This window comes from Schistocerca americana, unplaced genomic scaffold, assembly GCF_021461395.2.
Source record: "Schistocerca americana isolate TAMUIC-IGC-003095 unplaced genomic scaffold, iqSchAmer2.1 HiC_scaffold_18, whole genome shotgun sequence".
NCBI lineage: Eukaryota > Metazoa > Arthropoda > Insecta > Orthoptera > Acrididae > Schistocerca > Schistocerca americana.
This window is the reverse complement of record NW_025725884.1, coordinates 11,757,493-11,783,965: the sequence shown is the minus strand read 5'-3', so window position 1 is coordinate 11,783,965 and position 26,473 is coordinate 11,757,493. Positions and strand designations below refer to the sequence as shown.

General features: G+C 40.2%; 1 protein-coding gene across 1 annotated transcript; it reads right to left on the bottom strand.

Annotated features, from left to right (window-relative positions):
• Positions 1 to 2,698: 2,698 nt before the first annotated feature.
• Positions 2,699 to 23,409, bottom strand: LOC124572281 (nascent polypeptide-associated complex subunit alpha, muscle-specific form-like). Its single transcript, XM_047131128.1, has 2 exons — positions 22,924 to 23,409; positions 2,699 to 2,782 (listed from the first exon to the last, which is right to left on the bottom strand). Exons 1-2 carry the CDS (start codon positions 23,407 to 23,409, stop codon positions 2,699 to 2,701), a joined length of 570 nt encoding a protein of 189 aa, XP_046987084.1.
• Positions 23,410 to 26,473: the final 3,064 nt, after the last annotated feature.

Here is a 26,473-nt window from a genome sequence, read left to right as displayed (position 1 = left end):
TCCACAGCCTGACTAAACACAGCTTTGTTAGAGGCCATCTGATCTCGACTGTCGGTCATTTGTCCCAATCAGTGCTACCTAACAATAGCAAGACCGTGCACTCAATTTGCTTACTAAATCACAATCTGTCTTACATCACTGCACCCTTCAGTAAGAGTGATAGATTTGGTGAGTGGGAAGTAACTATACTGCCACTCATCTCAGACATTTCATACTTGCAGAACTGCAGTGCGAAAGGTGGGAGGTAGGGTGGGTGGGAGGGAGGTAGGAGGGAAGTCAGTATGGAACTGATGTAGCAGAAAATCAGTTTGTAAAGTAAACACCACTTGGTGTTAGGCTCATACTCACCCAGTTTATGGACTGCAGTTGTTCTTGTTGTTGTTATTGTCAGTCCGAATGGGGTTTGATGCAGTTCTCCACTCTGGTCTACCTTGTGCAAGCATCCTTGGCTCTCTGTAACCATTATTAAATTCATTATCATGTGTTTAAATCTGGTAGGAGGCATACAGTAATGATTGTAACACAGTACCACGTGGAATGACTTCAGTGCAGTCACCACCAGCAACTTCTGTGCAAATGACTGGTCAGAGAATTCCTGTGCAAATGACTGGTCAGAGAATTCTGTACTGCCTTCACAGAGTGAATAAAAGTACTTCTTTCTCATGAGGTACTGCAGTGCTGGAAGTTAAGCCACATCCTGTTAGCAACTGACACAAGCTGAGTGTACCAAAATCCATTTAGTTCACTTTCAGAGGACTAATTCCAGACCACTGCTGTAGCCCCTCAATGAGCTATGGACATTTGTGGCCGTGTTTAGTCAGATGTTTTTACCTATTTTTCCACTTTTTGTTTCCATTTTAATTTCTTGTATTTCCTTTGTTTTGACTGCCATTGGGACCCTAGTTGTTGGGCTGCCCCAGTCCAATTATGCTCTTACTCAAGTCACTACTCGACAAAAAATTCTTATTTGCAGTTTCCTCTTTATTGGATGTGTTCACATTAGTCACATTGTGTTGCTGCTGTCATAATATCAGCTTCCATCCCTGTTAGCCATGACCACAGAGATATGCATGGCCAAAATACAAAGTTGCTTCAAAATTGTCCACAGCAACTGCTCTAACAGCTTCCCAATTAAATGTTCGAGTATACCAAAATGGGATAATGATGCATTGCCTGTAGTTCTGTCAAACTGTGCTCTTACAGATTACTTTAAAGACTTCAGTTTTGAAATTTCCTTTCCCCTCCAAGTGATGTAGGACTTGCCTTATGCATGTCAAGGAATCCAAATTTGCACTGCAGTTGGATTTTGTGTAAATGTTACATTAGTTTCTTGTAAAAGTTGTAACAGCAGTCCCTGACAGGAATGCCTGATGTTAAGTCATCAGTACTGAGTACCACACTTGTTGATGATAGTTTTGTTGGTTAAGCTGTGTATCCAAATTGGCATATAGTTCCTTTAGTTGCTGGATATAAAATTTTCCAATTGTTTAAACTCCCACACCTTTATGCTGGTTCTTCATGCTGTCATTGTTGCTCTCTGCAGTGTTGCTATGAACATGTGCTAGGCTGTTACAGTATTTGTGATTTATGATGCCATATATCATTGCTACCAATGTCACATAGTACACTTCAAGACACCTACACTATCTTCTTTGTAAATTAGATATACTTTTCTGCATATCACCTTAACACTGTCCACAGTATGAAGTGGCTTCCACTAGTCATTCACTATGAAACACACAAGTCTCACTTGTTCTGTGTGTACAGGTACAAATCAGTGAGGCTGATACACTGATGCCAGTTGCCACCGATGCATTTTTACAGGAGAATGCCATCAATAGCGATTTGGATGCCTACAGTGCTATATTTCAATCACATTGCAGTCTGCTGTAGCAGTGTGAACAACAAGAGCTATTCAGTGTAGTTTGGGGGCTAACTGAGCATGTGCTAATAAACACAAAATACATAGAAAATAACTATCCAAACCCTAACCAACAATGTACCTTGAACAAACTGCTTGCATCTGTAAGAAGCTCCCTAACAGGGTAGTGTGACTCAATTGAAATGAAAACTTATGTGCTGGCCACGCATGTTAAGTATCTGTGGGCATACCCTCGACACATTAAACCTCCTTACCACTGGGGCAGCTATTAGCATGTTGGAATCCAAAATATGAACTTTGATGAAGAATTACTCTAACACAACAACACTCTGGAACAGGTTAGTACACCCCTAAATAGAAAAAGCTCATAAAATCATAATGTATTGTTGAGGCCAGTGTCCTCCAGTTTTGTAGGTATGCAGTCATTACAGTACTTGCAGATAGTTTAAAGTGTTTCGATCAGGATTCTCGGTATTCATGTGGCCTTTATGGCTTCCTATCAACATCACACTACTAATACAAAAGAAAGTGAGTCACATAGTTGTAAGCAGCCACAACTCTGCTACACTACATGGCATGTCATTTGCGACGTATGCTACGTGAACTGCTGTGGCTCATCACTTTGGGATCTGCTGGTTCTCAGTAACTTGAAATCCAATGGAGACACTATCAGAATTGTACATGACATAATTTCTCTATCTCCTAACTGTGACAATCTGTAATTTTATAATGGTCTGTTATTCCTTTCCCCTTTCATGAGGGGTGTTCATTCCAGCAAACTAAGCTGTACCATTATTTCGGTCACTGGCAGTGTCCTTACACCAGCCTCCAAACACCAATGTTGCCTTGCTTTTTGTGGGCACCTTTGTCCTTCTCTGTGACAGTGGCTGTATATGGCAGCTGTAATGAATTCAGACAATTAAAATTAAAATATTTTGTGGTTCTTCACTTGGATCATTATGCAGTTTTCATCAATCTCACTTTTATAAAATTCCACATGTATGTACATGCCACAGCACCTGATTCCTTATCTCCATCACTATTTTAATTTAGCAACTTCTTGACATTAAAATGAGCATGTGCAGTGAGAAGACAACCACTGCCACATATCAAGATGTTTGATTTACACTCAAATTCTGTTGATGTAAAGTTATTCAGCTTCTTAATATTTTTACAGATGCCGCAGAAGTTGAGGATGGAGGAGCTGTTGGCAGGTGAGATATTTGCTTTCTTCAGTAGCTTAATTACACATTAAAGTTACGACTTTAATATTTTATTATGTGGTACTTTATTTTTCATCTTTTTCTTTGACATTAATATTCCATTGGTGGTGTGCTAAATAATTTTTGTGAAACAGTTTTTAAAAACTCTATACTATAACTTAACACTGGATGTTAATTATGTCATACATAATTCATACTGAAAATTGGCGGTGTTATTGTAACTACGAAAGATTGGTTACAAATGTGCAGTTGCATTGAAAATGTGTACTGTGGTAAATTGTGAGGGAAATGTGGTCAAAGAGGAAAAAGACAAATTTTTAAGTACCAAATTGACATTTAGAAATTTGTCATTGTAATGTTAAGCAAACATTACAAATAGGCACACTACGATAAGTAGTAATGAATTTTGCCACCTGACTGATGTGTGAAATAGCCTGACCCATCTGGGTGCCACAGTTACTCTCAATCCCCCGCCTGCCAAGAGTGTTGTTGACTACCCGGTGACAACATGCTACTGAGTACAAGGTGGCTGACTTGTTGGTGGCTTCACAACTTGTGTACTGCATTCTCGAGACCCATCTCATACTCCTCTCGCCCCCTCTACTCCCATACCAGCTTCCCTAATTTGAAAATTTTGGAGTTCCCCTTAACTTAAGTTTCACAATCCTTCCCTCAGTACTAGCCTGTACCTGTACCTGTACCTCCTATGTTACACCCTCTGCCACCCCATCACCTCTATGACATTTGCATTAAATCTGTCCACCACAACTTCTCACGCAGTTGGCCTGCAGGTTTATGACAATTTATCTGGTTGGCAGAGGGACAGAACGCAACAATGTAATTCCTGGCTTAGCCTTTTACTGCTTATTTCCAGATTAACCCTTTCATGGCCAATCGAACGTCTTAGGCTGATGCATAACACTGTAGTGTTTCTTAAAAGTTAAGAAAGTCAGACTATACATACTGGAGACTTAAATCATCATAAATAATATAATTTGTTTCGTTGTTCACTTCAGTCTGTTGGGATAACTTTCTGGATCCACAACTGTAGAAATCATGTGGTTTTGTAGCAAAAAGCCATGTTCAAAGTGTATTTTCACTCCAAAGGAAGTATGTCAAGATCATTGAACAGAGAGCAGAGAAGATGAAACCTGAGGGTGCAAGATCAGATGAAAAGGGTGGGTGCAAAATGACTTCTCAACCCAGTTGTTCTATAGTGTTTGTTGCCAGTCTAGCAGAATGCTGGTGACTGTTACTGTGGAATAGCACCACTTCACACAGTCTTCCTGGATGTTTTTCTGGAACTATATCTGCAAGATGTCTGTTGTTGACAATAAATACCAACAGGAAAGTTTCACCTCATGCAAGCAACTCGTAGTACACCACATGGTCACCTACATCTAAATCTACATGATTACTCTGCAATTCACATTTAAGTGCTTGGCAAAGGGTTCATCCAACCACAATCATACTATCTCTCTACCATTCCACTCCTTAACAGCGCATGGCAAAAATGAACACCTAAACCTTTCTATTGGAGCTCTGATTTCTCTTATTTTATTTTGATGATCGTTCCTACCTATGTAGATTGGTCTCAACAAAATATTTTCGCTTTCAGAAGAGAAAGTTGGTGATTGAAAATTCATAAATAGATCTCGCCGCAATGAAAAACGTCTTTGTTTTAATGACTTCCATCCCAACTCGCATATCATATCTGCTATACTCTCTCCCCTATTACGTGATAATACAAAACGAGCTGCCCTTTTTTGCACCCTTTCGATGTCCTCCATCAATCCCACCTGGTAAGGCTCCCACACCCCGCAGCAATATTCTAACACCGGACCTCTGCACAATATCCATAACATTATCTTGTGTGGATGCTCAAATGTCTATGTGGCACTGCTGCTCTGTTTGGACTAAAGCATTCCTTTCCGTTCTTTCTCTTACATTAGCATAAAAACAAAATTTCTAGTCATCAGTAACAATACAGGTTAGAAATGGTCAGTGGTATTCACCCACTAATCAAGAACAAGCAAGAGGGTAATGTACATACGGCCAACCACTGATTTATATGGTTTGGCATGTGGTACCCGTATGATTTATTGTTGAACCTTCTCCTTTGTATTCAAATGCTGCACAGTGACGGAATGGTCATACTTCATCACATTTTCTGGTTCTTGAGTGCAATGATGTGCATCATCGTGGATTAATGCATCCAGACGATCTTCATCAAATGCTGAAGGTCTTTCTGAAAATGGAGGGTCAATAATGTCAAAACACTCATCCTTTAAATTAGAATATCTTTCCTTGCCATGCTCTGTCCCATGGCATTATCCCCATACATGGTGAAAACGTTACCATTGAAACCACATATTCATAAACTCCACTGTTCTCATTTTGCCGACTTAGCCATTTTAAATTAAAATGTAGCAGTGCTTTGTGTCAACATAATATTCATAGAATGACAATTTACCTAAAAGAATGTGTCCACATTAAGTGAGAACAAGGTAATGTACTTCGTAAAAATGGTGGAAAAGACAACTGTATCCTTTGATCCCTAGGCATATGAACTTGTCTTAGATCACATGTAATGCCCCCAACAACACAAAACACAATGATGGGAAAGGCTGACTTAAAGCATACATTGTGTGCTCACTCTTACATTATTGGTATCGGCTGCATAAGTAACAATAACACAGTGCACAGTGTTCACTTAAGATGTCTCTCTGTTTTTGCTCCCAACATTTAATGTTCTAATGATGTACCAACATCATAATGCATTGATGGTGGGTGGTTTAAATAAAAAATATGTACAAATGAAATGAGCTTCGTGACAAGGCTGAAGATATATCGGTACATAGGACACTGCATAGAACTGTATGGAACATTGTAGATGTAACTGTAGATGTGCTCCAAGGAAGTGTGTGGGGCCCTTGATATTGATGTTTCATATTAATGACATCACAGACATTCTTCTTCTTTTTGTTTTTCTGTTTGGGGTATCAATGACCACATACTAATTTCAATGCTTCCTCCTTTGTTCTTCTTCCAGGTTTCCTTCGTCTTCACTATCTATCCTTTTTTCTTCCTCAGACCATTCTGACCCTGTCTTCCTCTTCTTCTTCCTGCCTTGGAATGCTTCCATTTGCAACACTTTCTTCTTGAAATCCTATCATTCTGCTGGGTCTTTTTCTTGTATTTCTTTCCAAATCTTTGCTAACTACTTGAATCTGTCCTGTTGTTGACATCTTGTCCCAAAGATGCTTAACAATCTGCTCATGGATTTCCTAGCAGCCTGAGTATTTTTCAAATGATTCTTAATTCTAGGACTTGAAGTTTGTGTAACTCATAATTCAACATTAAACATTCACTTGCATAGAGACATTCTGGTTTTACTACTGTGCTGTAGTGCTGTATTTTCAAATTTTTAGACACACACACCTTGTTGTAAATGTTCATGTTTATATCATATGCTTTCTCCATTTTACATACTATTTTGTCTACAGCTAATATTTTTGAAGCCATTGCCTTGAATCTTTCCTCCCAAATATTTAAATTTATAAACCCTCTTTATCAGTTCATTACCTGTTACTAGGATTTCTGGGTCATTTTTTTATGTTTGCCCTAAAACATTTTTCCTACAGAAACTTTTAAAGCTGCTTTGTTAGGTATTCCTTCTAAGAGGTTGATTTGTATTTCTGAATTTGTTATATTTTTATAAAGAATGGCATAATCATTTGCAAATACTAGACACTGAATTTCAGTATCTCTTTTTACTGAAGTCTCCAGTCTCATTGTGACAGCTTATGTTCTTTGCCTTTTGTTTCAATTATCTTACTATTTCCTCTAAGATGCAGTTGAGGTGGCGTGGAAACATGTTGTCACCCTGCATTTCACCTGTTATTTTGAGTGCCTTAGGTGTTTCACACCAAAACTTTATTTATGCTTCAGTGTGTGGGTGTTTCACGAATAAGGTTTGCTAGTTTAGTGTAATGCCAAGTTCTTGAGTCACTTTACCTACTGTTTACCTGTCAATCAAATGCTTTTCTAAAACCTGTAAATGTTAAAACTATGTCTTAAAATTCGTATGGACTAAAAGTTGAAATTCTGTTCTGAGCCAGATTCGATCTTTCTAAATCCACTTTGATATTCTCCCAAATGGCTGTCAAGTGTTACTTCTACCTTGTTTAGTAATATTGTTAAAAATATAATACAGCCCACTGGCAACAGATACATACCTGTGCAATTATTTAGATAATGCCTATGACTTTTTTGTGCACAGGATGGATAGGAGCCACTTTCCAGTCTTCTGGAATATTTTCAGTTTCCCATATTTCTTCAGACATAATCTGAAGGTTAGTTGTCATTTCTGCTTGACACCAGTTATGGTTGAGATGATTTTATTTCTTCTCCACTGGCTTTGTTGTTTTTCAGGGTTTTTGTTTGTTTGGTTATTTGTTTGTTTGCTGTAGGTGGTAGATCTGCTTCCATGTTTTCCTCAAATATCTGGAAATTCTAGGTAACAATTCAGTTATCTACAGTTCAAAAATTGATCAAAGTACTTTCTTAGTAATTTACATGTGTGGTTATTGCTTAGACCTATTTTACCATTTTTGTCTCTGATGTAAATACATTGGAGCATGATAGCCCTTTTTGAATAAAACCATGACTGTATGTATGAGAGCATTTTTTCTGCTGTAGTACACAGTGATTCTTTTTTATCACTAATTACGATACTCGTGTCATCTGCAAATAGTAGAATTTTGGCTGGGCTGTCTGGAGCCTGTATGTCATTGATATAAACTAGAAATAACAATGGGCCCAGAATGCTGCCCTGAGAAACAACTATTTAAATTTGTTTTGGTTCAGATATGGGTTTAAAATTGTGAAGATTCTTGGATGACCTCAGCCCAACAACTTGTGACCTGTTTTGCAGATAGGATTCAAACCAATTTTTAACGGTACCCCTGATGCATATTGCTTCAAGTTTCCCTAGTAATATTACATTGTTCACAGTATTGAAGGCTTTGGCTAAATCTAGATTAATTCCAACAACCTGTTTATTTGACTCAAAATTTCTTACTATTTCTGTGCAATATGGCTGTTTCTGTACTGTGCCATGTTGACTGTTATTTATTAGTTTATGTTTTTCTAGATATTTTATAACCCTGATTTTCATAAATTCCTCAAGTATTTTGGAGAAGTATGGGAGGAGAGATATAGGTTGGTAATTTTCTATTTTATGTCTGTCACCATTTTTGTGTAGAGGTATCACTTTAGAGATTTTATTTTATCCGGAAATATCTCTTCACTAAGGGACAAGTTTGCTATGTGCTCTATAGGTTCGACAACACGTGGAGCAATTTTTTAATTATTGATACAGGTACATCATCCAAACCAGAGGACAATTTGGATTTCAAGCATTTAATGACTTTTAGAACTTAATGCTCGTCTGATGGGATTGCCATCATGCTGGTATTTACCATTGGAGACATCACTGTTAATTGTTGCTTAAAGTAAGGGGAATATTAACAAAATAATTGTTTACATTGTTTGCCATGGCGTTTTTTCTATGGGGATATTTTCATTATTTTTAAGATGGATTTCCTGTTCTTTAGTTTGACCCAAATTTTTTTCTTTTTTTTTACCTCATCATTCTGGACTTGTTACTAGCCTGCCTTATTAATCTATCATTACTTAATAATTTTGCTTTTGATATTACTTTGCGGTAAGTCTGTTTGTATGTTCTCACATACTCAACAAACTGCTGATCATGACATGTTTTTAACTTTAAACTTAGTAATATCGTGGTTTCACTTGATGTTTTAATTCCGGATGTACTCCAGGTCCCTTTGGATCCAGATGATCTGTAACTCAAAAGCTTTTTTGGGAAGCACATTTCAAAGTATGCCATAAAAGTGGAAGCAAATGTATTGTAAGCATCTTTTGTGTTTGTTTGTGCCAAGACCTCTGGCCAAACTGCATTTTTAACATTATTTTTGAACTGATTACAATTTTCAGTAGAGAAAAATCGTTTGTACTCCTTTTTATTTTCCCCTCCTTGGGAGTTGCAGTGAGATTAAAGGTTAGTGCATTATGATCTGATAATCCTATATTCACATTTGTAACTGCAACTTCATGTGTGACCACATTTGAGAAGATGTTATTTATTAGGCTTTCACTGGAATCTGTTGTTCTAGTGGGAGCTGATACATGGGGAAACAAGTTGAAGCTTTTAGTATGTCTAAAAACTTGTATTTTACTGAACTCTGGACCAATAGATTAATATTAAAGTCACCACAAAGAATTATGGCAGAGTTCTCATTTGAGAAAAATGTCTAGCATTTCTTCCAAATTCTTAAGAGAGACTTCAGTATCTCCAGATGGTGATCTGCAAATTGCTGCAACAATTACTTTCTTTTCTATGATTAATGGTTTAGCCTCATATCTTAACTTAAATTTAAGCTTGGGATTTAGATAAATGCATACACCACCACCTTTGACATTTTGCCTATAGTACTGACTGGCAAGTTTATAATATGTGTGACCAAAAGGACTTAAACTATATCTGTACATTGTATAAGGCTCAGTCACAACTTCTGTGCATGTCTATGACAGGTGGGGTGGGCAGCCTATCAAGTTAGGCTGTGGTCTCCTGATCTCACATTTTGTGCTCGCTTACTCAGTTGTGCAGGACTCTGACACTTGTCTCACTCCTCTGTCAACACAGCTTCCCTTTCATGTCGTTTGTCCCCTAACACTGCAGTCAGGTGTCATGTGGTGTAATTATTTAATACAATGATGTATTATATTCTGTACCTTATCTTCTATACTTCTTCTCAAACTCTGTTATAATTACTTTAAAATTCAAAATTGATGCCTTTGACGCATCACATTTATATAAATAACTTACTATGTCACTTTTGACTTAACAAATTATTTATTCCCTTCATCATCACACTCATGAACTACACTAAAAGATCACCTTCATTCAGTATAAAAGAGACACTCACAATAATTTTGAAGGTTCCTCTTCTGTGTCTCACAACATACATCAGTTGTTGAAATAACTCCTTCGGCAGCCTATTGCTTTACAGGACAGTGTGGTGACCCCACAGAATACTTATTTTAACACATGTAGTTTGGCACCCAAAGCTGCTGTGATAGCTGTACAGTGCTGAAGGTGCATATTGTCCCCTGATGTAAGTCACCACACACAAAATAGAAATAACACTAATGAACAATATCTGTACGTTTATGTTTGACATGTTGTTTTCTATTGCTCTTTTCATAATGTGTACACAAAACTTCTTTCAAAATGGCATTCATTGATAAGAAGTCATTGATATGTGCATCTCTCCTCTGGAGTGGTACATACAAGCACAGTCTGTGAACATGGTGCCCAGTGAACACAGTCCAAAGTTTTTTAAATTTTTTTTCCTATATGCCATGAATGTGGATTTCTTTTTGTAACTATGGCTTCTGAGATTGGTTATAGCCTCAGTACATCATTGTCCATGATAAAATACGCAAATTTACCCTCAATCGCAGCCATAATTTAAGAGCATGTCACTAAAGTGAACATAAAGTACTTGAAAGATGTTTTCTCTCTGTGTGTACAATAGTATCCAGTGGAGAACAACAGCGGCTACGGTCACCAGAGGCTGGACCCAGTACTGCAGGTGCAGCGAAGTCACCTGGTGAGTAAGAGTAAGAGCCCACTGTGGCAGGCTTACATTCCTGCTCTGTACACTAGAGAATCAAATGTATCTGGACACCTATTAGTGGACATTAAGATTTTGTGTTCTCCTTTGAGGACTTGAACTCTTCTGGGGACACTTTGACATTTCGAAATCTCTGTGGGTGGATGCCATCCCATTCTTCCTAGATAGCTGATACCAGACAAGGTAGAAATATTGGACACAGGGTATGGAGTGAAAATGCCATTTATAACTAATCCCTAAGACGATCCATTGCTTTCAGGTTGGAACATTGGCAGGCAAGCCTTCTTCAGGAATGCCACTGGTTATAAGCCTTTGCCTAACAATGCTGATCCATGAGAGGTACAAGTGTTGAGCTGATCAAATCGGTCGTTGTCTGTGAATTGTTCCTCTGCTGTGTGTTGTGCACAATACTGTCAAATATGTACTTACCCTTCTGCATTTATCATATCCTGAAGTACAATAAGGGGAGAACAAGTTAAAGAGGAGAAATTGCATATTGTTACACTGCCTGCTCTGCACTGCATTGTTGGCAGTAGAGTTAATGGCGGATAATGTTCACTGAGTAGTCACTCTATTCAAATTCTTCCGTCAGATACCCACGGAGTATAGCACTGTTTGTCACTCCAAATCTCGTTTCCACTCATCCACTCAACAGCAGTCATGGGTTTTTATGCTACAGTCAGTGTGACTTTATGTTGAACAGAAATGTTGTTTCCAGAAGCTGCTCAGCCACTGTAACCAGTTTTTCTAACTCCCTGTACACAGCCATTTCCTTAGCGGGCTCCTAGCTGCACTTCAAAACTGAAGAGTGACTGCAGCAGCTAACTGCAAGCTGGTTTTTACTATTTCCTACCACAATGATAGAAGCACTTGTCCATCAGCATACTGTGTGTGCCTGGACTTCATGTAGCATTGGTTGTTCCTTCACATTTTCACTTAACTGTCACATCGCTGACAGCTGACTTGGGCAAGTTTGGAAGGGCTGAAATTCATCCCTGTGTTAATTATTCAGGTGTAATGCAAAGAAAAGTCCATGTTCAGTGTACTCAGATCCCTGACTGATGAATTCTGCTTACAAAACAGTATTACCTGCCACTTCCTATAATATGTATGATGGCAGTATCTGTTGCCGAAAGAACAATTGCCATGGATAACCATGCAGCTTTGCTAGAAATGAAATGATGATTAAATGGATGGAGCGTCTGCCATGTAAGCAGGAGATCCCGGGTTTGAGTCCCGGTCGGGCCACACATTTTCAACATTTCCCCAATGAAGTACATCACCGCCTGTTTGCAGCTAGGGTGTCCATTTAATTATCATTTCACTTCCTATAATAGTTGCTCCACCTCTCATTGAATTAAAATGCTCAGTTGCCCGTTACATAAGGGTGCCCAGGTATTTTGATTGGATAGTGGGTTTATAGTTCTTATCTATGTGATTTCTGCAACCCCTTAGTCAGTCCACCATACACAATTTAATTAGAATCCAGAAATCACAATATATTTTATTATATTTATGTTTTTGAATATTGAGGACTTTGATTTGGGGCGAGTATTTACTGACTTACAGAAATACAAAGTTTACCTATATAGCTGTGGAAATATGTGTGCTGAGAATTACAGGGAGGGAAAAGGAAACAGAAAAATGGACAGGGAACAGGCAGGAGTAGGAGACGTAGTGGGGAGGTAGTGGAGATGAGTGACAAATGTAGTGATGGAGTGAGTGACAGATAGGATAAGACAATTACATGCTCCTATCCTAGAGAGGTGAGTGGGGGGAACATTGAGGTGACAGTCTGGTGAGAGGCATTGAGTGGATATCAGGCTACATGGACTACAAGCTGCAATGCCTGTAGCTTGAGACCAGAATACCAGGAGAAGCCAGGGAAGAGGCTTAATCAAACAGTGGTACTCCAATGAATGAATGAATGAATGAATGATGTGAGTAGAAGAAACAGAGGATGATTTGTATTTCAAAACTGAACCTTTTTGTACAACCTATTATGGTAGTAACTTAAATGGAAATATTTGGGTGTGAATCTAGTTTATAAATGGTCATAGCTGATGCGTTCAGTACTACCATAAGTTATTTGATACTAACATTTTCAGGGGCTCCCTTAACCTTTCTGTGGTCAATCAGACATAAAGGTCCTGCCAAAATGTTTGTTTCAGAATCTGCATAACCATAGGAATGTCCCATTTCATTGTGTACTGTGATCTGTTGTTCAGTTTATGTACAATTAGAACCCAGAAGCTGACAGGTGATGCTAGAATGTGTTTTTTTCTTTGTTGGTACAGAAGTGAGTACAGTATGTTTTGTAGAAGGAGCTTCCTATCTTTGGCTTAATTGTGGATGGCAAAGACAGTGTAGATATTATTTATCTTTGTTACATTATTTGCTAGGTATATACTATTTGACATGTATTTTCACTGATAACCCATTCTTGAAGAAAACTGATGTCTGTGTCTTGTAACTAAAATTAATGCATGTCTTTATTAATGAAAATCATATCAAAATCGTGACTGTAGTTGGAAATCTACCACCACAAATGTACAGATACTGTTCTCTTGATGTACTGTTTTTCTTCTTTCTCATGAGATAGTGTACTGGAGACATTTGTTTTCTTTTCCTTATTTTGTCTTGAATGTCTCAATAGTTTCTTGGAATTAATTGTTTACAATTATTTATGGAGCTGTCTTTTGAATTACGGGGAGGGTGGTTATGAAGAATACAGTCAGCAGAAATAAGGTTTCTATGATCTACTTTATAACATATGAAAGCTGATCACCTCTGAAATGAAGGTGCTGGGAGTGTATAGTAGAGTGAAAACAACTGAAGCATGTGGGATGAATGTGTCAATGCTTTTGGAGAGAATGGCTGATAATACAGTATCACTTCCTCTTCACTAGATTTGTCTCTGGTGCCAGTACCTTTGTTCATAAAATATTTCCCATCAAGACTTTCACTACAGTTTGATCCCAGACCAATCTGTTCATCTTTCTGCCTCACCTCTCTACAGGGAGTCCAGCAGGGAGCTGCCTTGCCCCATCTGCCACCCACACTCGTGGTCATATGTCCCACCTAATGTGGATGATCCATGCACAAGGAGAGAGATGTGCTCAGGTAGCCATGAACATTAGAACTTCATTGCAACACAGAAGGCACATGATAATGTTGGGCAAGTGAAACAGCTTCCTAGTGCAAGCAACATAAAAATACTCCTGATATGCTGTAAGGTTGTCACTAATATGAGCTAAGCTGAGCACTGCAAGCTGCACTGATGATGTCCTAGATTCCAATGTTGCTGTGCTCAGAGGAAAAGTCTTGACTGTAACAGCAGCCAAAAGTATGAACTGTCATCCCCATGGAGGAGATGGCAGTGTCAACCATGAGGCACACACCTGGAAGAAAAATACAGAAATTGGGCCAAGACATCAGTAAGGAGGTATGATGATGTGGAATGGTGCAGGCAGAAAGATACCAGGATGAAAGAAAGAAGTGCCACAAGGCATTTGAACACGGAGCAAAACCATTCAAACACTATGCAGAAGCACTTGAACACAGAGATGAAGGCTACCTAATGGATGACAAGACACTGGTAAAAAGCTTCCAGAGACACAAAAGGAATTATAAAAGCACTAGAAGAGAGATGTTCCTGAGTGGACAAGAGGAAGAGTGTTTCATTGTGGCACAGATGGTACATGCCAACATGAAGCAAATGAAACAACTTTCTGATGAAGGCAAGGAAGAGAATGCCCTGATGCATGAAAAGATTGCCACTAATATGAAAACTATTCTTGAAGCTTCCAGTTGAGCACTCTGTCTGTAACAACTGACAAACACTGCTGTAGGTAGCACTGGCAATGCCAATATTGTGGGCCGCATTCTTATTAATATAGTCATGCATTCCAAAGTAGATAGTTGATGTCGAGTCTGGAACTTGGGTTGGCTAGTGAGCCACTGCACATTCCCCTACAAAGGCTATGTAGTGGAGAAATACTGTTAAGTTGTCCAGTGTCGCATGGCTCCAGGGTGGAAACCGTGCAGTGGCTGTCATTGGCAAGATCCGCTGCACTGAGGGTGAGTTTCAGTTTCAAGCCTGTTCAGATGCCAGCAACTGACATACCTCTGTTCTGTGGCATAAGGCAGAATTGTAAAACACCAGCCAGATGCTACTCCACCCACTTCCACCTCATTCCTATTATGTCTCCTAATCCATCCTGTTCCCATACGCATCAGATTTTCTTTCTGTCTCACCTCTACAAAAAATCCACCTGAGAAATAATCTGCCTCACCTGCCACTCATTCTCCTCACTACTTGTACCCATCTGTAAGTAAAGAAAGGAGTGTTACATTGAATGTGTTTGATGTGGCATTATTACTGCACAAACAGCAAAAATGTGGTAAGTGATAAACATTTTTGCTATTACTTTCTGTGGGGTATCTGTGAGAGAAATTCATGATAATTTAAAATTATGGTGAAGTTTTCTGCAAAACACTAAGTGCTCTCATTGCCAAATACTGGATGAATATAATGTCGGTACATGAATGCAAGTAGTGAAGGTGCATAAACAAGCTTACACACAGTTCCTAAATGTTAAACGTGACACTGTGTTAACTGTGTAACATAAGATTGTATGTTTTATTAAGCAGATTTTAAAATTTGATCAATAATTATGTGAAATGATGACAATAAACATTTATTTGTCGCTGCCAGTCTTCAGATAGCAAGCGTGCAACCGGAATAAAGTTCTGGCTTTCTGGAACTCGGTAATATTGATGGTTGTTTATAATTGAGTAGATTAGATGCTCAATTATACACTGATCCGTACTTTTTCTAAGAGATAGAAACAATTGATTCTGTTCTTTATCAGGTCATGTTGAAACACACTTAGTTTATCACTAGTTTGTTTTACTTGTGCAGATAAAGTATTTTTTATATTAACACGCAAATTCTTTTTTTGTCAATCAGGCCCTGCTGAGGAGGAAGGCACGCGCCCCATTGCTCAGGTGAGTGAAAGTAGTGGATGCACGTATGAGACTGGCAGAGCAAGTGTGATTTTCACCAGTAGCATATAAAGTTTGGTTCTGTGGCATGTAATGAACCCCACACTGCTTCCTGTCCTCCTCCCAGGGTGAGGACATATTTCATCAGCTCAGGGCTTTGAACCGTTAAAATACTTCCTCCTATTCTGAGCTACTCTGCACACTACCAACTTGCTTAATCAAATAAACTCCTTTATTAATATCCTATTCATCTCCATTTCAGTCTCATTGCATCTCCCATGGCAGTCTGTTTCCTGACATCACAAACTTTGCAACTTCTTTAGCACTGTTAACTGAAATGCTATCTCAAGTCTAAATTACCTGCTAAATGAACCAAAAAATATCTGAAAGACCACTCATATACTGGCTCTTAATTTAAAACAAGTAACTCTCTTTAATTATTAATGTCAAGTCATGTGTCATTGGTTAGTGTACAGAATCTTACTGACAGCTCGACTTCATCTTCGTTCTCCTGATGTAATGGCAGTTGTCATGATGCTGACAGTTCTAGGGGGAAGGCACATTGCTGAACAAGAATGAGACAGCAAGGAATAAACCCATGGACTGGTTGTTTGTGTTGCCATCATCATTTGTGAAAGTGGCATGGCTGGACCATGTAAAATTTGGGGATTCGTGTGGATGCTGATAACCACGCCATTGAGTGCCCCCTAACCAGGTATCATCATCATCATGATAGAATAAAACACTGAAATCATCATGAACTGTGAAGAACGATAAACTAATTATCGTTATCCCACCCTGCAGATATGCTGCATCAATTTCCACTAGATTTTGTGTGTTGTGGTTGGCAGGTGTTACTAGAGGAGGCCAAAATGCATGCGTTTTAACTCGCGCAGGCTGGCGTGAGGTCTGGAACAGGACAAGGAAATTAGAATTTAGAAAAACTGACTTAGCTGGTGGAATACTTAACTTTAATCCATTAATGATGAACGTCTGTCTTGATGGTACATGATTCACAATATCAATAGTAACTGATATGGGCCCCTTGCTAGGTTGTAGCAAATGAGGTAGCTGAAGGCTATGCTAAACTATCGTCTCGGCAAATGAGAGCGTATTTTGTCAGTGAACCATCACTACAAAGACGGTTGTACAGCTGGGGCGAGTGCTAGGAAGTCTCTCTAGACCTGCCGTGTGGTGGCGCTCGGTCTGCAATCACTGATAGTGGCGACACGCGGGTCCGACGTATACTACCGGACCGCGGCCGATTTAAAGGCTACCACCTAGCAAGTGTGGTGTCTGGCGGTGACACCACATTATGCACAACAGAGAAGGGTATAAAAGTTTAAAGCCGTCATTTGAATTAAAAAAAAATAATAATCACTTTGTGGTGGTGACCATTGTTCATCGGTACTGTAGACATTGTGAGATGTACACCTTTACCAAAGCGATGTGTTACACCATAGTTGATACTCATTAAACATGACAATAAATATTCCTTAAAATTGACACTTATCACTTACTGTTGTCTAAAATGCTTACTGATTGCAGTTGGGAACTGAGATTTCTCCATTTTTGAGCAAATATCACAAACACAAATGACAGGTACTCGCAATTGCAAACACATTTCAAAGTACCTTTCTAGAATGATATCAGACTCATTCTCCTTCATACATTCATGGCCTATCCAACTTCCTAAACTCTTCTGAAAATACTTTCCTGCTTGTGAAATAACTACCAAGTAAACTACTTTGAGAGGTATACTTGTCATAGTGTTTGTTATGTTTGACAAGTGTTGATTAGTAATTCAATAAAACTACCGTAGTGTACTTAAGCACGTGCATCACAAATTGTGCAGTGTGATTTCAAAGTAACTGTTTAGTTACTTTTGTCATTAGGGATTTGCTTTCAGTAACATTAATATAGGTCTCTGGTATATTAAACAGAATTGAATGATCATTCTTGTGATCTTTCAGATCTTGCATTGACTTACTTGCCAGCTCCCATGACCATGGCAAACAGTCCTTTATCCAGTAAGTGGTTTCTTTTTCATACATCTTGTTGTTTAGGACCAATATGTGGCACAAATCATAAAGGTCAGGAATGTGTCAGATAAAATAAAATGTTTAAGAAACCAAAAAAGAGGAGCCATAAGTTTATGTAAATGCAGTCAAGAATGTAACACAGGAATGGCCGCTGAGGTGCCACCTCTCCATCTCTTTCCTCCTCCTCCTTCTTCCTAATCATGACATTATTCCAATGGAATATTAGTGGCCTTCAATCCAAAAAGATGACTTGCAGCTGCTCTTGGAATCGCAGCCTCTGCTAGTTCTCTGCCTGCAGGAAACAAAATTGCATCCTCCTGACTGATTTGAGCTTTTGTATTTCTTCCCAGTCTGCTTTGACTCCCTCTCTCCAAAGATGGCATTCCATATCGTAGGAGGAGAGAGGGGAGTCATGCTGCTCATATGGAAGGACGTTCAAAGTCAACATTTCTCCCTGACTACCCAGCTTGAAGCTATTCCTGTCCGTGTTTTACATTCCTCTCCTGAACTTTTCCATATGTACTGTTTACATCCCTCAGTCATTCCGTGTCATGGACACTCTTCATCCAGCTTACTGGCCAACTCCCTCACCCCTTTCTGCTGCTCGTTGACTGTAATGCACACCATTCTCTTTGGAAATCTCCCAGAACCTGACAGAGAGGTGCCCTCTAGGCTGAACTTCTGTCACCTTAACCTAATTTGCCTTATCGTGGGAGTACCCATCTTCCTTTTAACTACATGCACTCCTACCCATATCTGGAAATCTCCTGCACTGCCCAATTTGCCCATCATCTCATCACTGTCTCTAGTACGTACTCGAGCAACCATTTACCATTTGCTATCCATTTTCTGACTCCTACCCCACATATATGCACACCCAAATGGCAACTTTCTAGGGATGACTCGAGATTTACTGTTCCCTGGCACCCTTTGAGTAACATAATTTCTCCAGTTGTGATGGCCAGGTAGAGTATCTTACAAATGCCATCATTACCACCACACAATATTCCATTCTCGCCCTTCATCTTTACTGTGCCATGTCCCAGTGCCTTGATTGACTGAGCTGTGTTGTGACTCAACTCACATGCAGAGATGTGTTCTCCATGTTTTTAACCATCATTCTATGATGGCAAACTGCATTCATTATGAACAGTTGCATGCACAGTGTCGTTGCACCCTTCAGGATAGCAAAAATCTAGCTAGATTTCCTTAACTAGTTCTTCTAACAGTTCCACTACCTCATCTGTTGTATGGGCCCTGCAGGACCAAGATCCATTGGGCTGCTATTCTGCGGAGATTTCAAGCTCCACCCACTATCATTCTGCCTTCCTCCACCAGAAACAAGTGGAGGAGGCTTGGGTAGTACCCTTATTTTGACAGATTAGCGAGTGCTACAAGCTGCCTTTAGTATGAGGGGGCGAGAACTTGCTCTCACTTCCTATCGATCCTCCAACACAGTGCTGGACGATGTTTGCATTCAGATGTTCCTAAACCTTTCTTTTGTGGGCAAGCACTTGCTCTTTCTTATGTACAACTGCATCTGGGCAGAGGGCGCCGTTTGCCAGATGCCAGCATAAAGACACTGTCATTCCCATACCCATACCCAAGCCCAGTACGGAAAAATACCTTCCTTCTAGTTACTGCCCCATTTCTCCCACAAGCTGTGTTTGCAAACTGATGAAACATGTAATTCATGCCTGGCTGGTATAGTGACTAGAGTGTGGCAATTCACTGACCACTGTACTGTGCGGATTTTGATCAGGCCGTCCTGCAGCTGACCATCTCATCACTTTGTCAACGTGTGTCGCGAATGGTTTTCTGTGGATATATCAGACACTGCCAGTGTTTTTAAATTTGCAGAATGCCTGAAACACCTTCTGAAGGATGGGTATTCTTGATCTCTCTACATGTGGCACTTCTGAGGCCACATGCCCCATGTCCTTCAGGTATTTTTAAAGTATTGATTTTTCAAGGAATGTTGGTACTGCCTTGTCAGACACCTTTACCAGGAAGTTGGTGTGCCTCAGGGTACTGTTTTGAGTGTGACCCTCTTTGCTATTGCCTTTAACCTTATTATGTCCTGTCTCCTGCAGGTCATCTCCAGCAATCTACTGTTGCTCACTTCTACCCTGTTACCCTCCCACACCTTGTCCCAGCCTCCTCCTTACCCCCACGTGATTGCCTGTTTAATCATGTGCAACTGCTCGCAGCCTGGCTTCAGCTGCCAGAGAGTGTGATCACATGTGTGAGAGTTGCATTTGCGTGAGTATGTGAGTGTATGTTATCTATATATAACAGAGGCCTTGTTCACTGAGAGCTCACTTTCTTACAGTTTTTTTTCTTTTTTTTTTGTCGTGCCTGTGTGCTTTCCATGGTATTGTTAAATTCATTTCTGAAGAATTGTGATGGCTCGAGGCATTGAGGTGCTGAGGTAGGGGTCAGTGTACACTCATCAGCAAACAAACAATTGTGCCATATTAGACAAAAGCCTGGAAAGATCAGACCATTTGGCAATAGTGCCATAAAAACCAGACCAGGGATTGATCTCGGGGAGATGAGTGTCATTGGTGTGGTAAATGTGAGGTGTCTGATACTAACTCAGTATTCATGCTAGTGATCGCTTACTTAACTGCATAGGTTATGGACCTGACTCTCGGAAGGTTCAAATCACTGACATAAGCACACTCTTAGCCTTAGTATATTTATTGGCATTCAGATTCTAAGTGCTCACTGTCTACCATTCAAGCAACTAAGAATGGAAGACCAGTTTTACCAACAAGTTTTTTGTTTTCCACTGCCACTCATATTCTTCATTTTGCAGCTTGAAAATATATCTCTGCATGATTTAGAATGAAGGTTATGGCCTCAAAATTACCTGCTCTTCCCAAATCCATTCTCCATGGTGAAATGATAGAAGCATTGCACGGTAACTTGAAGGTGCAGAGTTCAAAGCTACACATTTCCATTTTTTAATTGTTTTTGCAAATTCACTAGAAAGAGAGACAGATTTTTTTGACATTTATGCAAATAATGGAATTGTGTGTCTGAGTAATGAAATAGCTGCTCTTGTTGTGTATGGGCTTCACTCTGTTTCAGATACATTTATTAAACTACCTGTAGCTAAAGTCATGAAAGTTATAATGTTTTATGATAGAGAAAATAACCAACAACAAAAGCAACATTTGAAGAGCTCTTCTTAAAAGACAGAATGAAACATGATACCTTTAACAGTTCATGATAAGAAATATTACACACTACTACAACCACACTTAATACTTACTATCCTTAAATGTTTAAAGCAGTGGTTAAAATTTCCCAGAGTACTTTGACAAAGTGTGAACAAATAATGATGTACTTTTGCACCTACATACAGCCATTAAAGCTCTAATGAATGGGCAGGCAGCATTATCAAATTAGTTATCAACATTACTGGGTCAGTTACTTGTCAGAGAATATTAACTATAATCTATTAGATCTATTATGAACTACCAGAAAAAAGAATGCCAACAATTAAGCTTCCAGATGCATTTGAACTTGGATGCTGGCATCTTAAGTACTCACTTATGTGCCTTTACTGATGTAGATGTAGAATGGGTGCCAAGTTTGATATAATTATTTGAACACAAACCAGACCTCATGGCAAAGAATAGAAACAGTAAAACTAATGATTCACAGTATCATCCAGTTGCAGGCCTAGGTAAGCAAAGTGTTGCAACAAAACATTTGATCATATTCCATCAGATCTCATCTGTCACATGTGCCAAACTATAACTTCACTTTCCATTACAGTGCTTGTGTATAGTCCAGCACAATATCAACATTGTGAAGTGCGCTTCCACAAACATTTTTACAGCAAAAAGAGATCAAATTTCTTCACGGGGTTTACAATACTATTCAGGTTTTCATCACACAATGTTATTCTTGTATGGGAGTCCTAGTGTACTGCATATCGTGCTTGAAAACGGGAACAGGGAGAAGGGGAAGATGATGGCGAGGTGAGTTGCAGTCTTGTGTTAGACCATCATAGCAACAATAGTTGCGGGCACAGATCAGTGGAAGATGTCATGGAAGGCCTTAGAACATCACTGAGACCCTAATTACAAGTAACAGACATAAGAAATAAGTGAATACACCTTTGGTTGTCGTTACTCATGCCCTGGCTCCAACTCAAACCATTAATGTTTGCTTGACTGTGATATTCCTCTGGTGCTGCTTGTGAGTGGATGACTGTAACTGAGGTATTGTCAGAGGTGTTAGTCATCAGAAATGGCATATTAGTCCAATGCTGATTTCTCTCTTGTCATGCTGATAAATGGCAAAAATGTTTAAGGAAATTTTGTTCAAATATGTGGCCTGTCCTCAGTGTAAGCTGTGCAAGGTTAAGCAAACGTCTGCAGTATGCAGATGATTTGGCTTTCCATCCATGCTTGTCACATATCTGGCAGAGTCATGAATTTCTATGTATCCTGTGTTGACATGACAAATATTGAGGGGTAGTAACGTGCATTTTTAAAGCTATACAAATTCACCCCAAGGGTGACTATGGGAGTGGAAGTTGCCTGAGTATTGGGAACTTTGGATAAAATATCAACCTGTGTGATTGATGAATCTTTGGAATGTCAGAAGTCTACCCCTACTGTAAACAGAATTTTAAAAAATTTTGTTGAAGGAGGCACTATCAGCAGAATGCCTGGCTCAAGATACTGAGCACACAGCAGGATAACACATAGCTTGCCTGTAAGAGCCAACTAATCCCTCCCCTAGATACGAAGCAGTTGTAGTGAGTGACCAACTTCCCAGTTCCAATGATGCAGTTAGTTGAGGGCCAAGGAAAGCTGTACTGCACGCACTATGATCCACTATAAAACAGGAACTCAGTGAGGAAATGTTACACTGGCTGGCAGCCACAGAGCTACATCTGAATGCAATGTGAAAAAATGTATTTTTTCACAGATAAGTTGTCTTACCAAGACCAAACAGTAGTTTAGCAGCCGTGAGGGTCCAGACATAATGGCAAATAAGTGGTGACAACAGGTAGTACTAGCCGATTGTCGGTTTCCCCCGCCGGGGGCGTCGGTTTCCCCCGCCGGGGGCGTCGGTTTCCCCCGCCGGGGGCGTCGGTTTCCCCCGCCGGGGGCGTCGGTTTCCCCCGCCGGGGGCGTCGGTTTCCCCCGCCGGGGGCGTCGGTTTCCCCCGCCGGGGGCGTCGGTTTCCCCCGCCGGGGGCGTCGGTTTCCCCCGCCGGGGGCGTCGGTTTCCCCCGCCGGGGGCGTCGGTTTCCCCCGCCGGGGGCGTCGGTTTCCCCCGCCGGGGGCGTCGGTTTCCCCCGCCGGGGGCGTCGGTTTCCCCCGCCGGGGGCGTCGGTTTCCCCCGCCGGGGGCGTCGGTTTCCCCCGCCGGGGGCGTCGGTTTCCCCCGCCGGGGGCGTCGGTTTCCCCCGCCGGGGGCGTCGGTTTCCCCCGCCGGGGGCGTCGGTTTCCCCCGCCGGGGGCGTCGGTTTCCCCCGCCTCAGTAGCAGTCCGTATGCCCACATTTTTAAGAAAGTGGTGCTGCATTTAGTGTGAATGCTATATTGTGGAGGGGAATTCATGCTACAGGAGTAATATTCACTTGTGTATAGGTCTGCTCATTCAACTGCAGCTGTCCAAGATAGACATTAATGTAATGGACTGGCTGTGAGAGACTGCTCACTTGAACACAATGGAAATTATGTGTGTGTAAGTAGCACGAACACACAGAGAACTGGCTGTGAAACACACCATTTATAGCTGATGCTCTTTTGGACTGGTTTTTTCGAAGCCTCGGTGGGGTTGTTTCTTCTGACAAATGGGTCCAATGCCTCACAGATTCAGTGCCAGGGTGCATGACTGAAGTCAGAAATAGAGGCATTCTGGATAAAATGTTATGGACTGAGAACATTTTACATTCTTTCCTTGTTCTTCTGTGCAGTGTTCTGCCAGTGAGAGCCAGCACAAAATCTCTTGGTGACGGAAAAATATCAAAGATGAGAGAAGGAAATTTGAGCTAGTTCTAGTTGGCATTATCCTTGTACCTGAAATAAATTTATTTTAATTTAATATTTTGAGTATTACATTCTCTTTACTTGCTCTCTGCCTACATACATGAAATGAATAAACCAAGAGTGCCCCTTTTTAGGGCTATTTTTTGTTATGTCAAATTCACTTCTCTCCCACTCTATTGCCACCCATCAGCCTCGGCCAAAAATGTGCAAAATACATCTCTCTCTCTCTCTCTCTCTCTCTCTCTCTCTCTCTCTCTCTCTCTCTCTCTCTCTCTCTCTCTCTCTCACACACGCACACACACACACACACACACACACACACACACACACACACACACACACAGGCAAATTACAAATTGGAAAGTCTCTCATGACCAAATAAGAAAACAGGGCAGTAGGATAATTTGTAGTTTCTAAATGGTGTTTGTATATAGAAATTGGTCTGTATGCTGCATTTATTTGATGGAGTACATGTGTTTCCTCATGCTGTATGTAGAATAAGAAACAATATGACATTTAATTTCTGTTGGACAAAACGTGTTTATTTCTTGTCTGAATCCTGGGCTACAGCAATGAACTTTGTCCACAGATTGTTCTTCCTTCATGTAATGGAGGAAAAATGCAACTGTGGACACTGCATCATGTAATTTCCCCATGCATCCTCCACAGCCTGACTAAACACAGCTTTGTTAGAGGCCATCTGATCTCGACTGTCGGTCATTTGTCCCAATCAGTGCTACCTAACAATAGCAAGACCGTGCACTCAATTTGCTTACTAAATCACAATCTGTCTTACATCACTGCACCCTTCAGTAAGAGTGATAGATTTGGTGAGTGGGAAGTAACTATACTGCCACTCATCTCAGACATTTCGTACTTGCAGAACTGCAGTGCGAAAGGTGGGAGGTAGGGTGGGTGGGAGGGAGGTAGGAGGGAAGTCAGTATGGAACTGATGTAGCAGAAAATCAGTTTGTAAAGTAAACACCACTTGGTGTTAGGCTCATACTCACCCAGTTTATGGACTGCAGTTGTTCTTGTTGTTGTTATTGTCAGTCCGAATGGGGTTTGATGCAGTTCTCCACTCTGGTCTACCTTGTGCAAGCATCCTTGGCTCTCTGTAACCATTATTAAATTCATTATCATGTGTTTAAATCTGGTAGGAGGCATACAGTAATGATTGTAACACAGTACCACGTGGAATGACTTCAGTGCAGTCACCACCAGCAACTTCTGTGCAAATGACTGGTCACAGAATTCCTGTGCAAATGACTGGTCAGAGAATTCTGTACTGCCTTCACAGAGTGAATAAAAGTACTTCTTTCTCATGAGGTACTGCAGTGCTGGAAGTTAAGCCACATCCTGTTAGCAACTGACACAAGCTGAGTGGACCAAAATCCATTTAGTTCACTTTCAGAGGACTAATTCCAGACCACTGCTGTAGCCCCTCAATGAGCTATGGACATTTGTGGCCGTGTTTAGTCAGATGTTTTTACCTATTTTTCCACTTTTTGTTTCCATTTTAATTTCTTGTATTTCCTTTGTTTTGACTGCCATTGGGACCCTAGTTGTTGGGCTGCCCCAGTCCAATTATGCTCTTACTCAAGTCACTACTCGACAAAAAATTCTTATTTGCAGTTTCCTCTTTATTGGATGTGTTCACATTAGTCACATTGTGTTGCTGCTGTCATAATATCAGCTTCCATCCCTGTTAGCCATGACCACAGAGATGTGCATGGCCAAAATACAAAGTTGCTTCAAAATTGTCCACAGCAACTGCTCTAACAGCTTCCCAATTAAATGTTCGAGTATACCAAAATGGGATAATGATGCATTGCCTGTAGTTCTGTCAAACTGTGCTCTTACAGATTACTTTAAAGACTTCAGTTTTGAAATTTCCTTTCCCCTCCAAGTGATGTAGGACTTGCCTTATGCATGTCAAGGAATCCAAATTTGCACTGCAGTTGGATTTTGTGTAAATGTTACATTAGTTTCTTGTAAAAGTTGTAACAGCAGTCCCTGACAGGAATGCCTGATGTTAAGTCATCAGTACTGAGTACCACACTTGTTGATGATAGTTTTGTTGGTTAAGCTGTGTATCCAAATTGGCATATAGTTCCTTTAGTTGCTGGATATAAAATTTTCCAATTGTTTAAACTCCCACACCTTTATGCTGGTTCTTCATGCTGTCATTGTTGCTCTCTGCAGTGTTGCTATGAACATGTGCTAGGCTGTTACAGTATTTGTGATTTATGATGCCATATATCATTGCTACCAATGTCACATAGTACACTTCAAGACACCTACACTATCTTCTTTGTAAATTAGATATACTTTTCTGCATATCACCTTAACACTGTCCACAGTATGAAGTGGCTTCCACTAGTCATTCACTATGAAACACACAAGTCTCACTTGTTCTGTGTGTACAGGTACAAATCAGTGAGGCTGATACACTGATGCCAGTTGCCACCGATGCATTTTTACAGGAGAATGCCATCAATAGCGATTTGGATGCCTACAGTGCTATATTTCAATCACATTGCAGTCTGCTGTAGCAGTGTGAACAACAAGAGCT